General features: G+C 44.0%; 1 protein-coding gene across 9 annotated transcripts in view; it reads left to right on the top strand.

Annotated features, from left to right (window-relative positions):
• The first annotated feature begins 4405 nt into the window (after nt 1-4405).
• TLE3 (TLE family member 3, transcriptional corepressor) overlaps nt 4406-20836 on the top strand; it is a 66239-nt gene continuing 49808 nt past the window's right edge. For all 9 annotated transcript variants that reach the window (XM_043985149.1, XM_043985145.1, XM_043985146.1 and 6 more), the window contains exons 1-4: nt 4406-5611; nt 6250-6350; nt 7003-7066; nt 8420-8464. In XM_043985149.1, coding sequence (XP_043841084.1) covers nt 5588-5611; nt 6250-6350; nt 7003-7066; nt 8420-8464 — 234 coding nt within the window. In that variant the 5' untranslated portion in view covers nt 4406-5587. The remainder of the gene's footprint in view (nt 5612-6249; nt 6351-7002; nt 7067-8419; nt 8465-20836) is intronic.

The raw sequence follows: 20836 nt of genomic DNA, 5'->3' as shown, positions 1-20836 counted from the left end.
TCGTGGGTGGGGTGGAATCCGGATGCTTGGTTGTTCTGAATTATTCCCAGGGTCAATTGCTTCTTCCTCTGGATCTATTTTTGGGGTGTTAGTGTGTAGTAAGAGGCTGATGGTAGTGGTGAAGATGAAGATAACAGTAATAACAAGGGAAACCCTTTATTATTAATAACAATAAAGGAGACAATGACCAAGCTTTCAACCAAGGGAGAGATTTCCTGGAATTTTTTTTTAAAGGAGATAATCTCTCCTCTTTAGGACATCTGAGCATTGCTCTTTGAAAAAATCAAAGTAACCAGGCAGTCTACAACCCCTGAACCTGCCAAGCCAGACAGCTCTATTTCGGGAAGGGATAGGAGAGAGAGGTTTTAAAAAAAAAAGAAAGAAAGAAAGAACGAAAAGAAAAGACAAGCAAACTAAAATAAAAATGGATGCTGTGATCACTCCTGAAAATAAAAGGCCAGAGCCTTACAGATCTGCTGACGCCAGTCACAAAATCAGTAGCAGTAGTAGTTCAAGTCTGGGGCAAGCCCCCACCCACCCCCATGGAAAAAAAATGTTTTTGCCTCTCCTTTAATCCAGGCCTGGATTTCCTTCTTACCCTGGTGACTCCTGTGTGAGCCAGGAATTCCTCTCCCACGTGGGGTGGACTCCAAGGTACTCAATTAGTCAGCCAATGAAAAGTCAGTTCTCCAGTAGCAAATGACCCTGACACTTCTTGTAACATAAACAGTTGAAACGTTTCCAATTAGAACTGGAGACAGAGACGTTTGAACTTTTTTTTTTTAATAATTGTCAAGCGCCTTGGATTGTGTGTATGTTTTCTTTTTCCTCTCTCAAACACCAAGGTTAAAAATGTATTATTATTATTTTTTGGCTCAACTTGCCTTGTGGTATAGGGTAGAGTAGGGTTGGTGAAGTTTAAAAAGAAATCCTGACCTCTTCTCTCTGTACTCCTTAGCTTTTCCTCGATTCCCTTTCTCCAAAGAAGATGGCTTGTTCTTAAAGACAGGAATCCCAGAACCGGAGGATTTGTTTTAGGGCGACGGATTGAGGTGAATTCAGATCGGAGCTTTGGAAACCTCAGTATCTAAACACTTCTGACCCTTCTCAGGTGGTTTATCCCAAGAGCAACAAGATGAACTGAAGCTGGTTTCAGAAAAAACGAAGAATAGTCCTGTATGGGCCTCATCAAGAACCAGAGGCTAGAGCTCAAAGCCTGTTTTTCCTTTAAGCCAGAATTCTCCACCTACCTTTACAGCCCAGAGCAGCCCCCCACTCCCTACCTCCCCCCACCGCTGCCCTGCTCTGTAGTATTCTTCCACAACAGTCTTTTCCCTCCACCCTCATGGGGGACACTGCATCTTGAAGGCATTATATTTAATAAACGTGCGACTTGCATTACTTCTCTCCCCTTCCCTTACATTCCCCTCTTTATCCCTTAGTTCTTTTCGTCCCAAATAGAGATCTAGAGTGGTATCCCCCCTCTTTTTTTTTTTACAAGGCCTTAACAATCTTCACTTTGATAGCGATCTTCAAAGGGTACCTTTTCATTTAACCCCTCTCCCAACACTATCTTTCTTGCCCTGTCTCCACTGTGAGCACACCAACCCATCCTACCCAAACCAACCCCTCCTTTTCCAGATTGAACGACAACAAAAACGAGAGTCAGGCTCCTTTTTCGTGGGTTGAAGAAACTACCTGCTTCATGTGTGTTGAGATGAGGACGACTGAGGGTTTTTTTTTTTTTTTGGTATGTGTGTATTTTTTTACCTTTTATTATTTAAATTGATACGTTTCATTACTAGGGAGAAAAATAAAATATTCCTTTGATACACAAAATCAAATTGATATTTAGCCTCTGCTTACTTTTTTATGCATGGCTCCTTTATACCACATGGTAGTGACAGATTGTTTGAGCTGGAAGGAAAAGCCATTCAAAGCTAATTAAGCAGCCATTCCAAGCACTATTTGCAAGCGGGAGGCTCAGAAGCCCAGGCATTTGTCAGCGCTCCCCGCCCCGCGTGGTTTTGACTGACAAGCCCTGCTGGAGAAAGACAGTCCCCACCGACTGCACCAATTGGCGCAGGGCAGCTATCTCAGCTCTCGATGATTGGTTCATGGAGCCTCGACGGGGGGCGGAGTCGGCGAATCCCACGTGGGGCACCTGGCGAGGGAAGGGAGGGGTGAGACGGGGAGGGTGAGCCCACCCGTGACGTAAGGGGGAGGGAAGAAAAGGGGGGGGGGGAGGAGAAGAAGATAGAGAGAGGAGCCATTTTGTGTCTAATAGATGCTGTAGCCAGATGTTTGCATCTGCCGAACCGGGTTCTCCACTTCTCTCTTTCAGCTCCATACACTATTTTTATATTTATGTAAATAAATAAATAGATTTTAAAATGTGGTGTTGGCAGGTCCTTGTAGCAGAGAGACAAGTGTTAACTCTTTAAGAAACTGAGGCACTCACGTGTAACTCCCTTTTCAACCCTCCCTCCCTGGACTCCCTGTGTTGGAAAAGAGATCGCATCCTCCTCATTAAGATGCAAGCGCCAATCTCCGCTCTTAATGAGAGGAAAATATAGATCCAGGCCGAGGAAATAAGCTCGCGATTGCGCTGCGCGTGTCCTCTCCGGTTCTTCTTTCTCTCCAATTGTACCACCACGCCAACATGTTGGGGAAGATCCTTTTTGCTAGCTTGCCCGCCTGTCCGCCTGCCCGCCAGCCCTTTCCTCCTCTAGCCCGGAGCTGACATGGTTTATTGATGATTTACAGAAATGATAAAAGAAGAGGTGGTGGGGGTGGGGAGGAGAGGATTGGGGAAAAGATTGAGAGAATAGTTATTGGCTTTCACCTGGCCACAATTGGTTGCTCAACCCTGATGGTTCTATGTTTGAGAATCCAGGTTTTTGTTCCTTTGTACAAGGAGGAAGAAGGGTTTGTGTGTGGGGAGGGAAGAAGTGTGGGGGGGTGTAAGACGGTGTCTTTTCTTTTTAATTACACACACACTAAAGGCCTTCTCTTTTTCCTCTCCATATCCGGCCTGGAGTAACCCCGAGATTTAGTGATAAAGGACTATCGGTGATGGGTTTACGGTTTCCCGTCCCCCCCCCCCCGCCCCCCCAACTAATGGCAGCAACAGGCTAGCCCCGGAGATAGTTGGTCTTTCCCACTCAGAACCCTGTTACTGTACACCCAGAAAACGCTCTAGGTTAATTTAGCGCGAAATTGTACTAGGAGGTGCATGGTCAAACCCTTAGTCTTGTATTTGTCTTAGAGCATTCTAATCCTATAGGTATGGAGTAAATTTAGTCCTCCTCTCTAATAGGCTTAATAAAATGCTGCGAGAGTGGATAGCTTCTCTGACTGAGGAGAGGTGTGTGTGTGTGTGTGTGTGTGGGGGGGACTGTCTCCTACTATCCCATAGACGCTACAGTAAGCACTACTTTGTAGTGAGAATCCAGAGATATTCAAATAATGTTTGGTGAGTGTGTAACTTTAATGATGGTTACCCAAGTACTTGACCAGGACTGCTCAGACTAGAAAGGAGACCAGAGTTCAGGGATATGTGAGTGAAACAGGTAGTCCGGGTGGAACCGGGTTGTTTCCATTTTTTGTTAGCCGCCAACCAGGAGTTCTTCAGACCTCCTCACTACCCGTCTCACATCAAAGCGGGTGTTTATTTTGCTTAGCGAAAAGACTGGAGCATGAAAGAGAAAATGGGGCGGGGGTGGGGGGTGGTAAGTTGAGGAAAAGAAAGGGCCTCCTGGCTATTCTGAACACATCTTTAAATGGGGGTGGGGGGGGGGAGAAGCAACTTTGGGAACAACCATTTTATCCGCACTAAATCTTGTGAACTGAAAACATAAAAGTGACAAAGCGATTCTGTTTGTTTTATAGTATCTAATTGGACTGCTTTGCAGACCTAATGAGATTAGAGGGAGGAATCGTTCGCTGCCGCTGCAGAATAAACTGATACATTATTACAAGCCACAGGTTTTTTTAGAATTGTAGAGAAGATGCCTTTTTTTTTCTTTTGTTATTTCTCTTCCTTCTCCCTCCCGCCAAATAATTATTTGCTAGTGGAACGTGGGAAAAAAAGAGGAGGGGAAAAACACCCTAGCAGCCCAGGACCATAATATATATCTATTTATTATATGTCTTTCGGTTAATTCTTGATCTGAGGAGCGCTGTTTTTCACTCCCATGCGAAAGTCACCAGCGGGTAGAGGCTGATTGCTACTTTTCGTGCATAGTTTTAGACACAAGAGGGCATTGTGACGTCGCCCCTGCAAGCACCCATTCGCAGGCCGAGTTCGGCCGCCCCACGTGGGGGTTCCGCGCTCCCATTGGCCAAGGCCGGGCAAAGCTGCCACATTATTTTGTTACTTTTCAGTCCCTATTTGGAACTGCTCTCGCGGCAGTTCAGACCTCGTGCTTGTCCCCCTAGCCTCTGTCTGTGTGTGGTATCCGCAAGGTCCGGGGCACTTTTTTTTTTTTTTTTTGGTGTGAGCGTATGTACGTGTGTGTGAGTGTGTGTTTTGGGGGTTAGTAGAGGAAAGAGGAAAGGAGAGGGGCCGAGTGGAAAGCCACAGAGCTCTCTTGTCTTGCTGGGTCTTTTCCTCTTGAGCGTCTCCCCTTTGCCCGTCTTCCGAGGCAGCAGCAAGAGGGCTTTCTTGTCTTCGGGATTTGCCATTCTCTGGCTTTGAGGAGAGAGAATTTCTCCCCGGAGTGGACCCTGGTTAGTTCCTTCCTGCGCCTGGTGGAGTTAGGATGCCAAGCAGTTGAATCGAATCTACTTAGAAGCGGCTTTTCTCCAGCTCCGGGAAGGGAATTGAAGCCACAGCCACCGCGGAGGAGCAGCTGGGTTCTCCGAGGGGGGTTGGGGGGGGGTGGTCAAACGGCCTGAACTGAGCTCTCCTGTCCTCACTCCTCGGCACTCTCACCGCCTCAACTCGCCACCTTGGTCGTTCTTAATTCATCCTTTCTTCCTCCGGGAGGGCTTTCTTCGGAGCTAGCCCAGAGCCCCGGATACGTTGGGGATCTTGTGAGCGCTCCGGTTGGTGGAGCTGTCTGGTAGTGGCCCCCTCCCAGCCCGGCGGCGGTGATTCGGAGGAGGGGGTAGAGGAGGTCAGTAGTAGCAGCATCCACGGGTCTTGGGACTCCAACGCAGGACACCGCACCCTCCCCCGGTGAATCCGCGGGGAGGACAAGGATGTCTACGAACCCCCGGAGTCTGACTCCCTCTTCGCACTCGAGGGAAACCGGCCGGCTGCTGGCGGCGGAGCCCTAGCAAGACAAAGACAAGGAGACCCCCTTTCCCCACCCCCAGCAAGCTCGGCCTCGGCCTCCCCATTCGCTTTCTGGAAGGACTTTTTTTCCCCTTAATTTTTCCTTGGCTCTTTGTTTGTACTTGTGTCTGGTTCCCGAGCCTGGGATATTGTTCCGAGAGTGGGGTGGGGGGGGGCGGGGGAAACCACTCAATTTCCCTGCCGCCCCCTGGTCCGGCTCTCCCCGCCCCCCCCTCTCCCTCACCTCCCCGGGTTCAGGTCTCTGTGCTTCAACCTACTCTCGCAGAATCACGACCCCTCCCTGCGATGTATCCGCAAGGCAGACATCCGGTGAGTAATTGTAACTCGATTTATTTAATCATCTATCATTGGAGGGTAAATGAAGCTGTTTATCTTGCACCTCCATTTTGCTTGTTACCTTTATGGTTTGTGTGTGCGCGCGTGTGTCTGTGTGTCTGTGTGTGTCTGTGTGTGTGCGCGCTCTAACACAAAGAGGGAGGAAAGGGGGGGGGGGAGGGCGGGGGAGGGCTGGCGGACTGGCGGACCGAGATGGTTTAAAGCCTTCTGGTGCGCTTTGGTGCGGCTGGTGTAGGATGAAGTGCTTTCACACATACACGCCTTCTGCCCCCCACTCGCCCCTGCCTCTGCATCTAAACAAACAGTGTCATCCCCCTCCCATTCCCTCCTTGGGATGCTGCCGGGATGGAAGCCCTCTAATGGGGGGTAGTGCTTGGGGCGCCTCTTCTCACGGTAGCTAAGAAACTTGGAGCTGAGGGGAGGATCTGGTTTGGAGGGTTGTGTAGACCGGAGCAGCCGCGCGGATGGAGGGTAAGAGGTCGGGAATCTCCAAGGCTAAGTAATCAAGGGAGGCAGGACTAGGGGGCAGATGGTGGCTGCTTTGCCTGTGCGGATCTCTTCGCTGATCTCTTTACTCCCCTCTCGCTACGTCTGTCTTCCCCTGACTTTAGGCTCCCCATCAACCCGGGCAGCCGGGATTTAAATTTACTGTGGCCGAATCCTGTGATCGAATCAAAGACGAATTCCAGTTCTTACAAGCTCAATATCACAGGTAAGGTCCGAGGTGGAGTCTGGGAGCTAGGTAGGTCCCTAGGGTCCCTCCACACACTCTTTCCCTGTTACCTAGGGGTTCAGAAGTCCCCGCGGAGAAGAGACTTGGGGTGCAATTTTTCATTTCCCGTTTCCGAGCAGCCCCATTTTAACTGTTTGTCACCCGGAGGACCCACTCTCTACCTTCAATACCATCCTCTTATTCCCAGAGGAGTTTGGGGTAATTTTTAAAGGGGGTTCAAGGGTGAAGATCAATCCCTGCTTCATTACCAGGTTTTGATTTTAGGATTCTTCAGCACCACTTTCTTTACTGACAGACCTCCCTCAGCCCTAAGTCTCTGAGAAAGTTGACCCTTCTGAGAATATTCCAGTTTCTTTGGCAGGGTTGAGTGGAGGGGCAGGTTTCTCTCGTTCTTCCTCCTTGCCCCCTGCAAGGGGGGACGGGGGGACGGATGTCGGATGTCGATGAGTTGCATCTCAGATGCAAACTGGAAATTGGACAGGGTCCTGGGCAGGTAGAAAAGTGACTTGGAAAGTCCTCTTTCTCGCCTTGCACATTTACTAGAATCCTTTCTACTCCCCAACCCCACCCCCCTAAAATACTCTATGGCTGTGGGTAGGTTCTGAAAATTATCTGGTTTTGGTCTTTATAGTCTCAAAGTGGAGTACGACAAGCTGGCGAACGAGAAGACTGAAATGCAGCGCCATTATGTTATGGTAAGAGCTGCTTTACCGAATGGCCCAGGAGTTGGAAGTGAGAGAGTTTAGGGGAGGGGGCGAAGGAGTAAGTGGGGGTGGTGTGGGGTGGACATCAGAGGTGAAGTCAGACTGGAGCCCAAACATGGAACCTAGCTAGGGACTGTGTAGAGGAAAACGGTGTGTGTGTGTGTGTGTGTGTGTGTGTGTGTGTGTGTGTGTGTGTGTGGAGGAGGAGGAGGAGAGGAAGGTGGGCATTTGGCAAAGAACTGAGAACAAACCTTCTGTCTCCGATTTGATTCTTTGCCCCTTTTATCCTTGTCACCCCAGGGTTCCTGGGTTCTGTCTAGGATCCTCTGCAGCAAAATCCCTCTGTCTACATTAAAGGGGGAATGCTGCTTTAATAAAGGAAACACTTTAGCTCCCAGTTGTTGAGGCTAGAATCAAAAGGAGAACTTGCCCCACAAACTGGACCTCTCTCTAGTGTCTTTTTGGTTTTGTTTTTATTTTTACTTTGGACACTTCCCAGATGTTCTCCAGTGGTTGGTTGACCCAATCCAGTATTATATCCAGGGTCAGTCTGCCTTTGTGTTGGGTAAAGTCCGAACTTTGGAATCTGTTCGGTAACTTTACTGCTCTTTTGGTAAAGCCAGGGGAGGGGGTCTGGCCTTCAGGGTCGGGTCTGGCCTTCAAAGCCCTTATAAACCATTCTGACCTCCTTCCCTCAGCAGCCCCCTTTTAAAGAGGAATGAACTGCTTTTGTAGATAGCCATACTTATTACATCCCCACTGTCAGCCCCTGTCCTCCCCACAAAAACCAAGCCAAAACAAAACTTGAGAAATCTTTTTTCACCCAATCTTCTTTCGGGGGCAGTAGGTGGAATGTTTCTTCTTTTAATATCTCTGAAATTATCACAGCAAGTCTAGTCTTCAGTTTGTAAGTGACCATAGAAGGCACTTAAGCTCTTCTCCCCCACACTGCTTTCCACATAAGAGGCCTTTGACACTGTGCTAAATAAATAATTCTTAGAGGAAAAGAGGTAGCAGTGTCCCAGTGTACATAATATTCTCTGTTGACCTCGAACCTTGTATCAACAGGATATGTGGCACATGTACTACTGCTTGAAGGGAGGGTGATCGCTATTCTTACTATATATATGTTCCATTTAGTGGTAGGAGAAACACTTGTTCATTGTTGGCTTCTGGGGCCTCTAAGGCTGGGCTATTGGTTTTGATTTAAAACTTCCTTGGCAAACCTATCATAAGTACAGTTTGGCCCAAAACCTTCCTCGTCACTAGCAGCATTTGAAGAATGAATAGATTTCTGTGTGGTTCATCATTAATGGGAACACTTCGCTTTTTTTTTTTAAACAGTACTATGAAATGTCCTATGGTCTGAACATTGAAATGCACAAACAGGTAAGTGATTGTTCCCAATCTGTGAAAAGAATACATTAAAAGAGAGAAACTTGGTTGAATTGCAGTGTCTGTGGAATTTCCTGAGTTAACCTCCAGTTTGGGAAGTGAGGTTAGCTAGCTCCCTCAGCAACACCCCCCCCCTCCCATCTAGGAGGACACGAAACTCCAACTACTGCTTGAAGTGGTGACTGTAGGCCACCTAGTTTTCTTAAACTGCTGAGTTGGGTTTCTCTAATTCATTACAGAGAATGCTACCTAATCGTCCGAGGCATCTGATTTAACATTTAGGCCATACCTAATTGAGGAATTGTACACAAGATGGAGGCACTCCTTAGGTCTATCTCCTTTACATCTTGAAAGTGTGTGTGTGGGGTGGCTTGCAACTTTTTATCTGCTTTTATGTAAAATTCTCTAAAGGAAGTGCTGGAGGGTTTGGTGGGGGGGGGGGGGAGGGAAAGTGATGTTCTACCTTGATAAGATAACTGGAAGGGGCCTAAAGGCCCCAGGCACAGGAGTGTAAAATTTACAGGAATGAAGCCACTGAGATTAAGCCTGGTTATTTACCCTAACTACTTACTACTTCTAAAAGCACTCCTCATTCAGAATTAAGGGAGAAACTCCATTAGGGTTGTGCTTCACTTTGGAATTCCGAAGTTAAACCAGTGTCCCTAGTAGGGACATGGTTTAATGGATATGTAAACCATCTTACTTGGTCCCTGTTCTAACTACTATACCCCTCAAACTGAACAAATACTAATATCCATTATCTCAGTGCATATCTGTAATCTGGCACTGTCCCTGGGAGGGGTAAAGGGTGAGGCCATTGGTATATTTATATTTGGAGGAAAGAGGCTGCCAGTAATTTGGCCTCTGGAATGATTTGCATTGACTGAGCCCATACTGATAATGAAGGCTGGTTGGTCTCTTTCACAATTGGTGTTCTAAAGTTGTTGGCTAATACTGACTTTTGGCAACTCTGCTAGAGTGGACTTTCTACTAGAAATTTAACTTGGCTATGAGGTTTAAATTCTGTTCGGGTTATGCAAGGTGTCACAGGTAGGAGGATAATAGGGAGTCTTGGAATGTTGGAGTTGGGAGGGACCTTAAGGTCAGCTAGTCTAACCCCTTCTATTTGAGAAGACACCAGGGTTCCTGTAATTCTAAGTGCACCATTGTCCTTTCTACCACATCTAGATACCTCTTTAATGGTTCCCAAGTGGATGGCCTGGTATTTTGTTGTTGTTGAGTTGTTTCAGTTCGTTCCAACTCTTTCTGACTAACTTTTGCGGTTTTCTTGGTGAAGATAGTGGAGTGGTTTGCCATTACCTTCTCCAGCTCATTTTACAGATGAGGAAACTGAGGCAAATAGGGTCAAGTGAGTTGTCCGGGTTCACACAGCTAGTAGATGTCAGAGGCCAGATTTGAACTCAGGAAGACGAGTCTTCCTGATTCCAGGCTCAGCTCTCTTCATTGTTGCTACCTGGCTGCCCCTATGTCATGTATATGCCTGTAAAATCCTAAAAGGTTGCAGTTGAGTAGTTTGGTAGAGACTCCTTTGGTGATTCTAACCAGAAGGCTGTAGGCAGTGAAGTTTAAGACTAGCGTAACATTTTAATGAGCCCTTTTAGGATGCTGCTTCTAGATAGGAAGGTTAAAACCAACCATACAGCTTTGTAATGGGATTATTTGAAAAAGTTTAACATTTGTGGGAATAATGTGGGAAACATTTGTGGGAGTGTGGTATAACAAAGAGGGCTGGACTTGGTTCGGTTCCAGCTCTGCTACTTAATGTGACTGGGCAAATTCACCTCTAGACTTCATCTGTAAAATGGTAAGATTGGACTAGATGCTGGTGCAATAAAAATGCCTGAGTGTGTTAGTGGAAGTGGGGGTGGGGAAGCAAAGGCCCAGGCCTAAGGGAAACTGAAGTCCTATCGTCGTGACTCCTTGTCTCCCTTCACACCCTTTTCCCCAAGAGCTGAGTTTCTTGGGTGTGTTTAAAGAGGGTAATTGCACCCAAGTTTAAAATTTATAGCAGCAGTTATCCTAAGAGCCTTATAATTAAGGCGTTATATGTTGTTGCATGTTGAGTTCTGCTTTGTGTTGGGCTCCTGTGGTCCCAGTAGGAGTGGATAAAAAAAGATGGCCCTTTGGCCTAATGAATCCTGCTTTGCTTGGTGTATAATGTCTACATAGTGATCACTTCTGTAACAATCCCAGGTCCAGAAAAATGCTAGTTCAAAATCTTAACACATTTGGCCTGCAATGGTTTTGAGAAAAAGAGCCTCTCGGTTAAAAGAGCCTTCTCCAAATTTTTCTGGTTGATCTGGGAATTCACTCTACCTGTGAGTCATTGCCCCAGTGAAGTTCTCTCTCCCCATCTCCACCGGAACTGGCTCCTGGGTTTTGCAGAATCCATCAGGGATGAGTATTTTCTGTTTCTTAGACTTCTTGTAGCTTTAACTTGCAAATCTCTAAGTTGGGTGAAATAGCCCTGTGGCAATGCAAGAACAAAGGCATAAGGAGGTGAGGAAACACTGTGATGATAAATGCAACCATAAGCTAATAGGGCTTGTCACTCCCCTGGCTTGTGAGAGCTCTGCAAAATAAATCCTGCCACTAATTGTAGTGTGGGTACTGGGTGCATTCAGTGGATGGTGGTTAGGCCTGAGCAAACAAGTTTATCAGCTGACCTGTTTAGCGGTTGACTGGTGTTTTATCTGCACACACAATCAAGTGACTGGAGTGCCTGAATTATTCATGCAGTGTCCTGCCCTCTAGACTTGACTGTTCGTGTGATTACATCTGCCTGGAACAAACTGGCTGGGTACTTCTTTAAGTAGAGGGGTGGGAGGGGGGTTGTCTTGTACATTTATATAATACATTATCTACATAGCACCTTCTGCAAGTGTTGAGATCTTCAATCCACAGAGCCTATGCCCTCCCTCCCCCCCACCACAACTAGATTCTTTTTCAAATTGGACAAAAAAAAAAAAAGGATGCTCATTCATGTTTCCTTGGGAAATGCCAATTAGGTAGGAAACACACGTTTGGCTGGATGGGCCCTAAAGGATTGACACGGGCAGCCAATGATGTGAGCTCAGTCTATTTTGGTTTTATTTACAAGCTTCCATGTGGATTTGGTTGTTTCTTCTGTGTCTCTCTGTCTCTGTCTCTCCTCCTCTCTCCTAATCTTCAGATTATTTGGAGGTTAATAAATGGTTTTCCCCTCCCACTCTTCTGCCTCCCTCCCTAATTATGTCAAAGTGTAAATTACAAAATCTGGAGGGCTGGCCTAGCCCTGCTGCCCTTGCCAGGATTTCAGGAGGTCATCTGGTCCAACCCCCAGCCTTCAGGCAGAATGTCAAAGATGATTCAGGAGAGCTGAGAGCTTACCAGTTCCCATCTTTCTTGTTCCCTGTTGTTTTCCAGTAGCATCCAGAAATAACAAAGCTAATTGAGGGACAAATCCCAGAAAGCTGATGAACTTTTCCTCCTTAAATGGACAATGGTGATGATAATGATCATATTTTGGGTTACTGATACTTCAGGGTATTGAATTTGGTCAATTGTTATCACTCATCCTTTATTTAGTTGTAGTTTTTTGGGGGTGTTTGTGGGGGTGGGGGGTTCATGGAACAACCTAGGGACAATTCATGCTTCATTGGTATTCTCACATCAGGAAAATTGAAGGAAAGCTTTAAGCACTTTGGATGGACACCCTTTCCCCCACCCCCTTGGCAAAAGTTATTTGAGGATCTAGACAAATGAGTCTTACAGGATGGGTAGGCATGGAAAGACTGATCTGCTCTCATTGGGGATATGCTGTCATTGAGGACATCACAAATCCAACTTCATTATTTGAGTCATTTTTAAGAGTGAGATTTAAGGCATTTTGGTTTCAAAGCAACATTATGTGCTCAGAGGAAAATGTTGTTCTTCCATAAACCACCAGACTTCAGTAAAAGGGCTTTTTAGTGAGACAGAAGAAAAAGATCGAAGACTCACTCCTTGGCTGTTAGCAAGCCAAGTATTTAGACTGCCACAGGCTTTTTATATTAATATCTAAAGGAGTTGAGGCTATCAACTTAGCATGCAGAAGTGCTGAGTACCTCATTTAAAGTTTTATAACTGTGTCAGCTTGCCCTCTTTGCACTCATCATGTTTTGAATTGCTAGTTAGATTCAAATATTTGTACAACTAATGATTAAAAGTGCATTAAAAGTAATCTCCATGTATCTAACTAGTTATCCTAGGTAGATTTCCTGCAGAGAGTGAAGATAGCTTGTAAACTTCCCCTGGGAAGGGGATAAAGTTTTAGCACATCAGGTTGTCTGGGGCCTGGGAGGATAGAGACTTGGATTCTAGTCCTGCACCTTGCTGCCATTGGCTAGCTAGCTATGTGACAAGTCACTTAACTGGATCTAGGTTTCAGTTCTTTTCAAGTGAAATGTACCGTAGATTGAAGCTTCTACCCCCAGAATTCTGTGGTTCAATATTTTGCCATTCAGGTGCTGGAAAAGGGACCATAGGGATTTCCTGGGAGATACTTTACATGAGCCCTATGACCCTGAATGTAGGATATATATGTTGAGGGACAGGTAGGTGGTGCAGTGGGATAGAGTGCCAGGCTTGATGTAAAAAAGACTCATCTTCCTGAGTTCAAATCTGGCCTCAGGCACTTCCTGGGAAATTTACTCTAACCTATTTGCCCCAGTTTCCAGGTCTGTAAAATGATCTGGAGAAGGGAATGGGAGACCACTGCAGTATCTTTGTCAAGAAAACCCCCCAAAATGGAGTTAGGAAGGGACAGGAAGCATCAACAACAACAAACATTATTGATACTCTTTGGATGCCTCAAATAGATGATGGATAAATAGTTGATATGTTTAGAGTGAGTTAATTCTGGTTATCCAATTTGGAGAAGGCTTTGTTGATTGGTTTGTTTGTTTTTGAGGGGGATGAGGAGAACCTTGGGTAATATGATTTGAGTCCAAGATAGTTTGAAAAAATACACTTAAGGTTGTCTGCAAAGATTAAATAAGTACAAGTATTTGAGTGAGTCAGGCCAAACTCTAAAATCTTTGCCTTCCTTAGTAACCCAGGGTGTTTGTTTGTTTGTTTATTTTGTCTTGTTTTTTTGTGTGTGTGTGAGGCATTTGGGGTTAAGTGACTTGCCCAGGGTCACACAGCTAGTAAGTGTTAAGTGTCTGAGGCCGGATTTGAACTCAGGTACTCCTGACTCCAGGGCTGGTGCTCTATCCACTGCGTCACCTAGCTGCCCCTTTGTCTTGTTTTTTTAAACACAGTTGGAGTTCAAGTATATTCTTTTATAATCCTTCTGATTTATGTATTTTAGGCCTGTCTTTCCAATTAAGTCATAAACTTTAGGGTCAGGACATTTTTCATAGTATCTTGTATAGGGCGAGGGACATGTTAGGTATTTGATAATTGTCCAATTATGGTCCAGTGACATAGTGAAGAGGGCAGGCTAGGTTCTAGCTCTGATCTGAGAATCTACTAACTGTGCCCTTGGGCCAAGCTCCCACCTTGTCAGAGTCACATCCGCAAATGAGAGAATTGAATCCAGGTGATCCAACCATCCAGGTCTGGCCTCACTCCATCTACTGAAGCCTTATTGGGGTCGAAATTCTTTTCTTTCCCTGTCATCTGAGTTGGCAGCAGGCTGGTGGAAGTCCCAGCTCCCCAGGACTTAATATACTAGTTGGGACTTTATTCCCCAAAGTGTGGTATTGTGTCTCCTTTCTGATACTGGTAATTCTGTAATGACTGGTTGTGACCCACCCCCCTCCCTCATATTTAATTCTCATCAGTATAGCTCTCCACTTTGCTATTAATGATAGCAGCCAGCAGAATAGCTTTCAACATGCCATTGACAGTCTGGTTTAAGAGAGCTCTTGAAAGAGTGCTAGACAGCTGAAAGTACCCATAATTGTGTACCGCAGTGAGAACTGCCAACTCAAGGGCCTTGTTTTCATATGCTTAAAGGGACAATAGCTTGTTTTCAACAAATGCTTCCAGTGACTTACATCCAAGATTGTTTCTTCTCATGTCCTCCCCCTTCCTCTTCCTCTTCCATTTTTCATTTTTTGGTCTTTTTTTTTTTTTTTAGTGGAGATAGGCTTTTCAGAGGAGGGATGTGTGTGTATGTGTATGTGTATTATATATGTTATATATATATTTGTGGGCAGGTGGGGAGGAAGGGAAAGCATGCATTTTGCATGTATGGCCCCAGAGGATAAACTGTGTCATTGATCTGGAATGCTATCTGGACCGAGTGCCTGTTGGGGGAAACTAAGATTAGGCTGGCCCATCCATGCCTTGTGGTTATTGGGTAGGAGTGGGACCTTAAAGACACCATCCATAATAAATGCTAAATCTCTTGGGAGCTGGGACTGAATTTTCAGAATTTGCTTGCTTATCCTTGCTGACTTTACAAACTTTAGGTTTGGACAAATCGCTCCAAGTCTCACTGAGTATGTCTGTATGCCCAGCTCTCAGCTAAGGCAAAATTGCCTGATGAAAATGTAATAAATGCTTTTGGAAGAAGATGAATGATTTAGGCTTGGTGATCTCTGAGTTCCCCTTCCAGCTCAGAAATCCTGTCATTCCGGGACCTCTCTTCTCCTGGACAGTATTGACATGGGAGAAAAAGCACTATATTGGCATCCAGGAAGTGGCAGACTCAGAATTAGAACACTTTCTAGCTCTGTGCCCATGGGCAAGCTTCTGAGTCTGTTTCCTCATTTGTAAAATGGGAATAAACGATGCTTGCCACCTCACAGGATTGTGGGGGAAGCATTTGGTAAACCTTAAAGCATCATATAATTATGAGCTATTGTTATCCCTCATTTGATTTCATTCCTTTTCCTACAGAATTTCCTCTGGAAGACCCTTCCATGTGGTTATCGCCCTGCAGTTCAGTTCATATTTGTTGGGCCCGGCACAGCTCCAGCTGTTCTGGGCCACCTTAGAGATCCTTTCTTTTCTTTTCTCTTTTTTTTTTTTTTTTTGTGGACAATGAGTGTTAAGTAACTTGCCCAAGGTCACCCAGCTAGTAAGTGTCAAATGTTTGAGGTTGGAATTCAGCTCAGGACCTCCTGAATCAAGGACCCATGCTTTATCTGCTGTGCCACCTAGCTGCCCCCATCTTAGAGATCCTGAAAGTTTTAGAGGAAGAAGTGTCCTTAGAGATTTGGTTCAAATCCCTCCCTCTTCCCCTCTCCTTCAGAGAGGTAAAGTGATTTGCACACAGTGGTCAGTAGCAGAGCCAGGATCACTTCTCAAGTTTTCCTGACTCTCCTCCACCCAGAATTCATTCTTTCTTCTCACTGAAGGATAACTAGGACCCAGTTTCTAGCTTTTAAAATCTTTGCCCTGCTGAGGCAAAGACCCTAAAGCTCAACTGTTCTCCAATGTGAGTAATGGCTCATAATGGGGTTCATTGCACACTTAGTAGAAGTCCAGTTGAAAAGTGGGTTCTTGATCTTGCTGGTTCCAATTTTAGATTTTGTCTCCTTTCCAGAGCAGCCCGAATCACCCCTGCTCTCATTTTTGTGCCCAGAACCTGAAGAGTAGGAAATAATTATTTTCTTCTTATCCTTTTATTTATTTATTTTTTAAGCGGGGGCAATGAGGGTTAAGTGACTTGCCCAGGGTCACACAGCTAGTAAGTGTCAAGTGTCTGAAGCTGGATTTGAATTCAGGTCCTGAATCCAGGACTGCTGCTTTATCCACTGTGCCACCTAGCTGTCCTCAGGTAGATATTTTTGTAGACAGACAGGAGTCAGTTTCTTGGGGGATTCTTTGGTCTTTGTTTAAAATACCCTTTTCATACCTTTTATGTGTTAAGGGTTAAAATTCTAGCTAGTCTGTCTAAAATATCTAATGAGTGGTCGCCAATAAATTATAAGCTTTAGCAAGAGTTAGACTTTTAAGCATTTATTAAGGAGAATAAGAATTTGGTAAAGAGAGAGAGAAAGGCCTAGATTCCTATCTATTAAAGAGAGAGCACATTTCTAGCTCCGCTCTCCGCCAGAGTCCAGAGGAAAGAGAGCGAGACTGAGCGCCAGTCTCTTCCTTCCTCCTCCCACTAGCCCGCGTCACTTCCTGACTCCTGGTCTTGCCCTCAAAGACCTTCCCTTCATGGGCAGAACTCCTCTACAGTAAGTATCCAGCAGGTGGCGTTATTCCAATCGTTACAGTCCCCCCTGTTGTTCCTCAAGAAACAAAATGTTTCCTTGACGGAACAGTAAAAACAATATGATAACTATTGCTAACTAATAATATGTGAACAACAATATAGAAAAGGAAGAGAGGAAAGTTTTGTCCAGAGGGGCAATTTTTTTTTGTCCTCATGAACCGACGCTTTGACATTAGTCTTGCAAAGGGAGGGCCTCTGCAGAGAATACATGTTACAGATGGTGTATATTATAACAGAAAGAGAAAAAAAAACCAACAAAAAGAACAAATCAAAACTGTTCATTTAAAGTCTCTGAAAGTCTTTTCTCAGATGTCCTCTAGGTGTAGTCGTGGAATGGAAGTCTTTTCAGGGGTTGATGTGTGGATGCTGGTAATCAGCCAGGAAAATTTCCTACAAAATTGAGCTTAACACAACTTTAAAATAGCTTTGTCAATAATCAAATCAAACAATGAAAGTTCTCAAAAACATGTCTAAGGGAATTCAGAATCTTAGTTGTTACACATGAAACATATAATAAAACAAAAATTGAACCATTCTTTAAAATTATAATATTACTATAGTCCCCCCCTTATGGAGGGTAATTGAGAAGACAATTGCTGCGATATTAATTATTAAAAATAATTTTTTATCTTTGTTTCATCACTTTTTGCATCATCTGCCTAATTATCCTCATGCCATTATGAGAAATTAAAAAATCTAATATAATTGGTAACAGGTGTCAAGGCCAAATTCAACACTGTATTTATCATGACACCTGAGATAATTATGGGGGTTACCATAAAAGAACAGAGAAATGATAGGATATGAGCATTCCCACACTTGAGCAATATGTACTGCCCATACAGTATGCCAGGCTTAAAATAGGTGGATGGAATATACGTCCATGCCACCGAACATATTGGAGGAAACTGAGTCAGACTTAATCAGATGCATGGGATTGAGATGGTCCATGGCATCAGGGCATATAGGAGGGAGCATAGAAGCCAGGTGTAGAAGTGAGATGGGTGGGATCAATACTTCCAGCCATCTGTACAATATTGTGGGGAAAAATAAAATAAAATATTAAACCAAGAGAATCCAACCTCAACATTTGTCAAAAGCCGTTCCCTTGGCCATACCTTGACTTCGTGCATGTCTCCCCTCATGTGACAGTTCAGTGTCTACTCTTGCATGTATTCCTCTTGTGATTGGATGGCATCTTGGCCAACTGGCATCTGATAACTCAGAATAAAGGCAATTAATGTCTTAAATGATAAGTTCCCATAATCCAAGTCTCATATGGATTTAAAAATTGAGGATAATAAATGATTGCAAAAAATGTGAATACATCTTGACTCAGAACACAATATATAATTATGCAACAATTTCAAATAATACCCCTTTTTTTTACTTAGTATACAATTACTTTTTTGAAAAATCTGAACATATTTAAATAAAAGTTAAAGCACAACACAATCTCAAAGACAACTTTTACAAATGTTCCCCTCTTTTTTTTTTTGGAATATGCTTATCAAAAATAATACTTCTAGAATCAATTTACACTTGCCATGGCAAACAATTTGCCAGGGAAATGCTTTAAAGAGTTTGATCAAATAATCAGTTGAGAAAAAAAATAACAAAAACAAACAACTCAGAATATGGGAGCACAATACTCCTAGAATTAACATTGTATTATGAAATCAAAACCATGTTTCAAAATTAGATAGATGAATGAATAGAAGAAAATACACGTGGAATAATAAAAGACAATGAAATTCAAACTAGGGAAATCTAAATGAATATGAACTTAATATTAATAAGAGTATTACAAAATATAAACTTGATCGCATGACTATAAAAAGCTTTTACAAATATTCTCCTTGTTTTAGAAACTAAGTATAAGACACGATCTCAAAAGCATGAAAATCTCTATGAAAATAAACCCATACCATTAATTTCAAAATGTAGGTGTAATAGCATAGAAATCCTATGTAACCTCTGAACTGACATTAATACTCTGAGTGAATTCAGAACACTTTTGATTCCGATATCTAAAATCCCCAACACTCGCATCAATACCTTGCTGCTTACTTCTACATTTCTCTAAAATATATACCCTTCCATGGCAAAAGAAGCAGAGTCTTGAACTATGTTGATGGTTGTCATTCTTATTCAGTTTAAGTTTTTCTTCTTTAACCCCTCTATATTGTCTGTCAGCCTTTTCACCATACAAATGCTTTATAAGATTACTAATTAAAGACAAAAGCAGGTTAGCAAAATTATGAACAAAACGAGCATATCTGGAATTTAAAGAGCTTTCTAAGATTGTCTCAAAAGCACAGCCAGGCCGGGGAAGGGCTGAGCCTGAAGCTGCAAATGCAGGTAGAAAAAGTTGAGCATGCGCACCAGATCTCTGGACTTCCCAGGCAGGGGAAGCTATGGGCTTGGCCATAGGAGGAGTAGAGGGTGGGGTCTGGAGAGGAGGGGAGGGACCAGAGCAATTTGAATCAGACTTGATTTTGAACTCAGGCCTGGATTCCTCTTCCCCCACTTTGCCTCCAGGTGCTAGGGGATTAAAAGCTTCTAGAGGGTGGGTCATTGCCTCCAGGCATGCAAAATTAAAGCAACAATTAGTGTTAGAACTGGGAAAAGCTGCAGGAATCTCTTCAGGTTTCTCTGAAAAAGCATGGTTGGGAGAGGGAGAGATATTTCCTTGTGTGAGTAAGTTGCTGGCTCTTTTAACAAAAATAAAAAGAAAAATAGAAAATCCACAAAAACAAAGCATTAACATGATCTTATCTCCCATTTGTCTGGTTAAACAGACTAAAATCAAAAATAGGATAATTAGGGAGTTTAAAAGGTCCATTCGAAAAAATTTAAAGGAAAACACAGCCAGTGCGCCAGTACTTAGCAGTTAAAGGGAGAGGGAGGGGAAATTTCTTACCCAACCAGCAGATCAGAAGACTGAGGGTTAGCTTTCCTCTTCGTGGTCAGCCATCTGTTAAGGGTTAAAATTCTAGCTAGTCTGTCTAAAATATCTAATGAGTGGTCGCCAATAAATTATAAGCTTTAGCAAGAGTTAGACTTTTAAGCATTTATTAAGGAGAATAAGAATTTGGTAAAGAGAGAGAGAAAGGCCTAGATTCCTATCTATTAAAGAGAGAGCACATTTCTAGCTCCGCTCTCCGCCAGAGTCCAGAGGAAAGAGAGCGAGACTGAGCGCCAGTCTCTTCCTTCCTCCTCCCACTAGCCCGCGTCACTTCCTGACTCCTGGTCTTGCCCTCAAAGACCTTCCCTTCATGGGCAGAACTCCTCTACAGTAAGTATCCAGCAGGTGGCGTTATTCCAATCGTTACATATGTACCCAATCATGTGCAGTGCTATTGCATGGGATACAAGGGAAATCAGTGGTCTCCTTAAGCTCATTCTAGCAGTAGTGGAAACAAGACTTAATTACATTAAATAGTTTATACTATAGGACCACACATAGGATGTGGCAAGTGATGTATGGACTGAAGCTTCAGGGCTCTGAACAAGCCAGAGATTTGTGAGGGCATCCCTTCACTGGTGGTAGACTTCAGAAAGGCCTTGAAAGAGTTTTGAATCCAGAATTTTACAAATTCTTAACTGCTCTTCCTTTGCGGGGGGGGGGGGGGGGGGGGGGGGGGGGGGGGGCGGGAATTTCTCCCAAGCTCAGGAAATGTAATGTTGGGTGCTTGTCTAATTCTTTAAATGTTCATTAATTCCCTACTGTGTGCTATGCACTAGGATACAAAGAGAAAAATGGAAACAATACTTATACTCAAGGGTCCACATTTTACTAGGGGACATTTAGGACTGAGTCATGTGATTATCTTACTGTCTTTTGCCCAAAAGCACAAAAAAACCCCAAGAAAAGTTGTTGCAGCACTAAGTATATTTCCTCAGTGCCCATATATAGTTGTGGTATCTCTCCTCTATCCTAGTTCAAAAAAATATTTTTAAGTCTTTAGAAAAGCTGAGCCCTTCTTTTCCTCACCTGGAGTACTTTGGGGGGGTGGGGAGGGAGCTGACTTTTGCTTTGGTTTGAAGAAGACTTGTGTTTAAGACTCTCAAAAGCAGCTTTGCTGTTCTTTCGACAAACTCTTGGCTTTGAACTCTGTCAGTGCTCGGTGATACCTGGTACTTGT

The sequence above is a fragment of the Dromiciops gliroides genome, chromosome 2 (genome assembly GCF_019393635.1).
Source record: "Dromiciops gliroides isolate mDroGli1 chromosome 2, mDroGli1.pri, whole genome shotgun sequence".
NCBI classification, from domain to species: domain Eukaryota; kingdom Metazoa; phylum Chordata; class Mammalia; order Microbiotheria; family Microbiotheriidae; genus Dromiciops; species Dromiciops gliroides.
The sequence above is the reverse complement of the archived record's forward strand: the minus strand, read 5'-3'. Positions and strand labels throughout refer to the sequence as shown.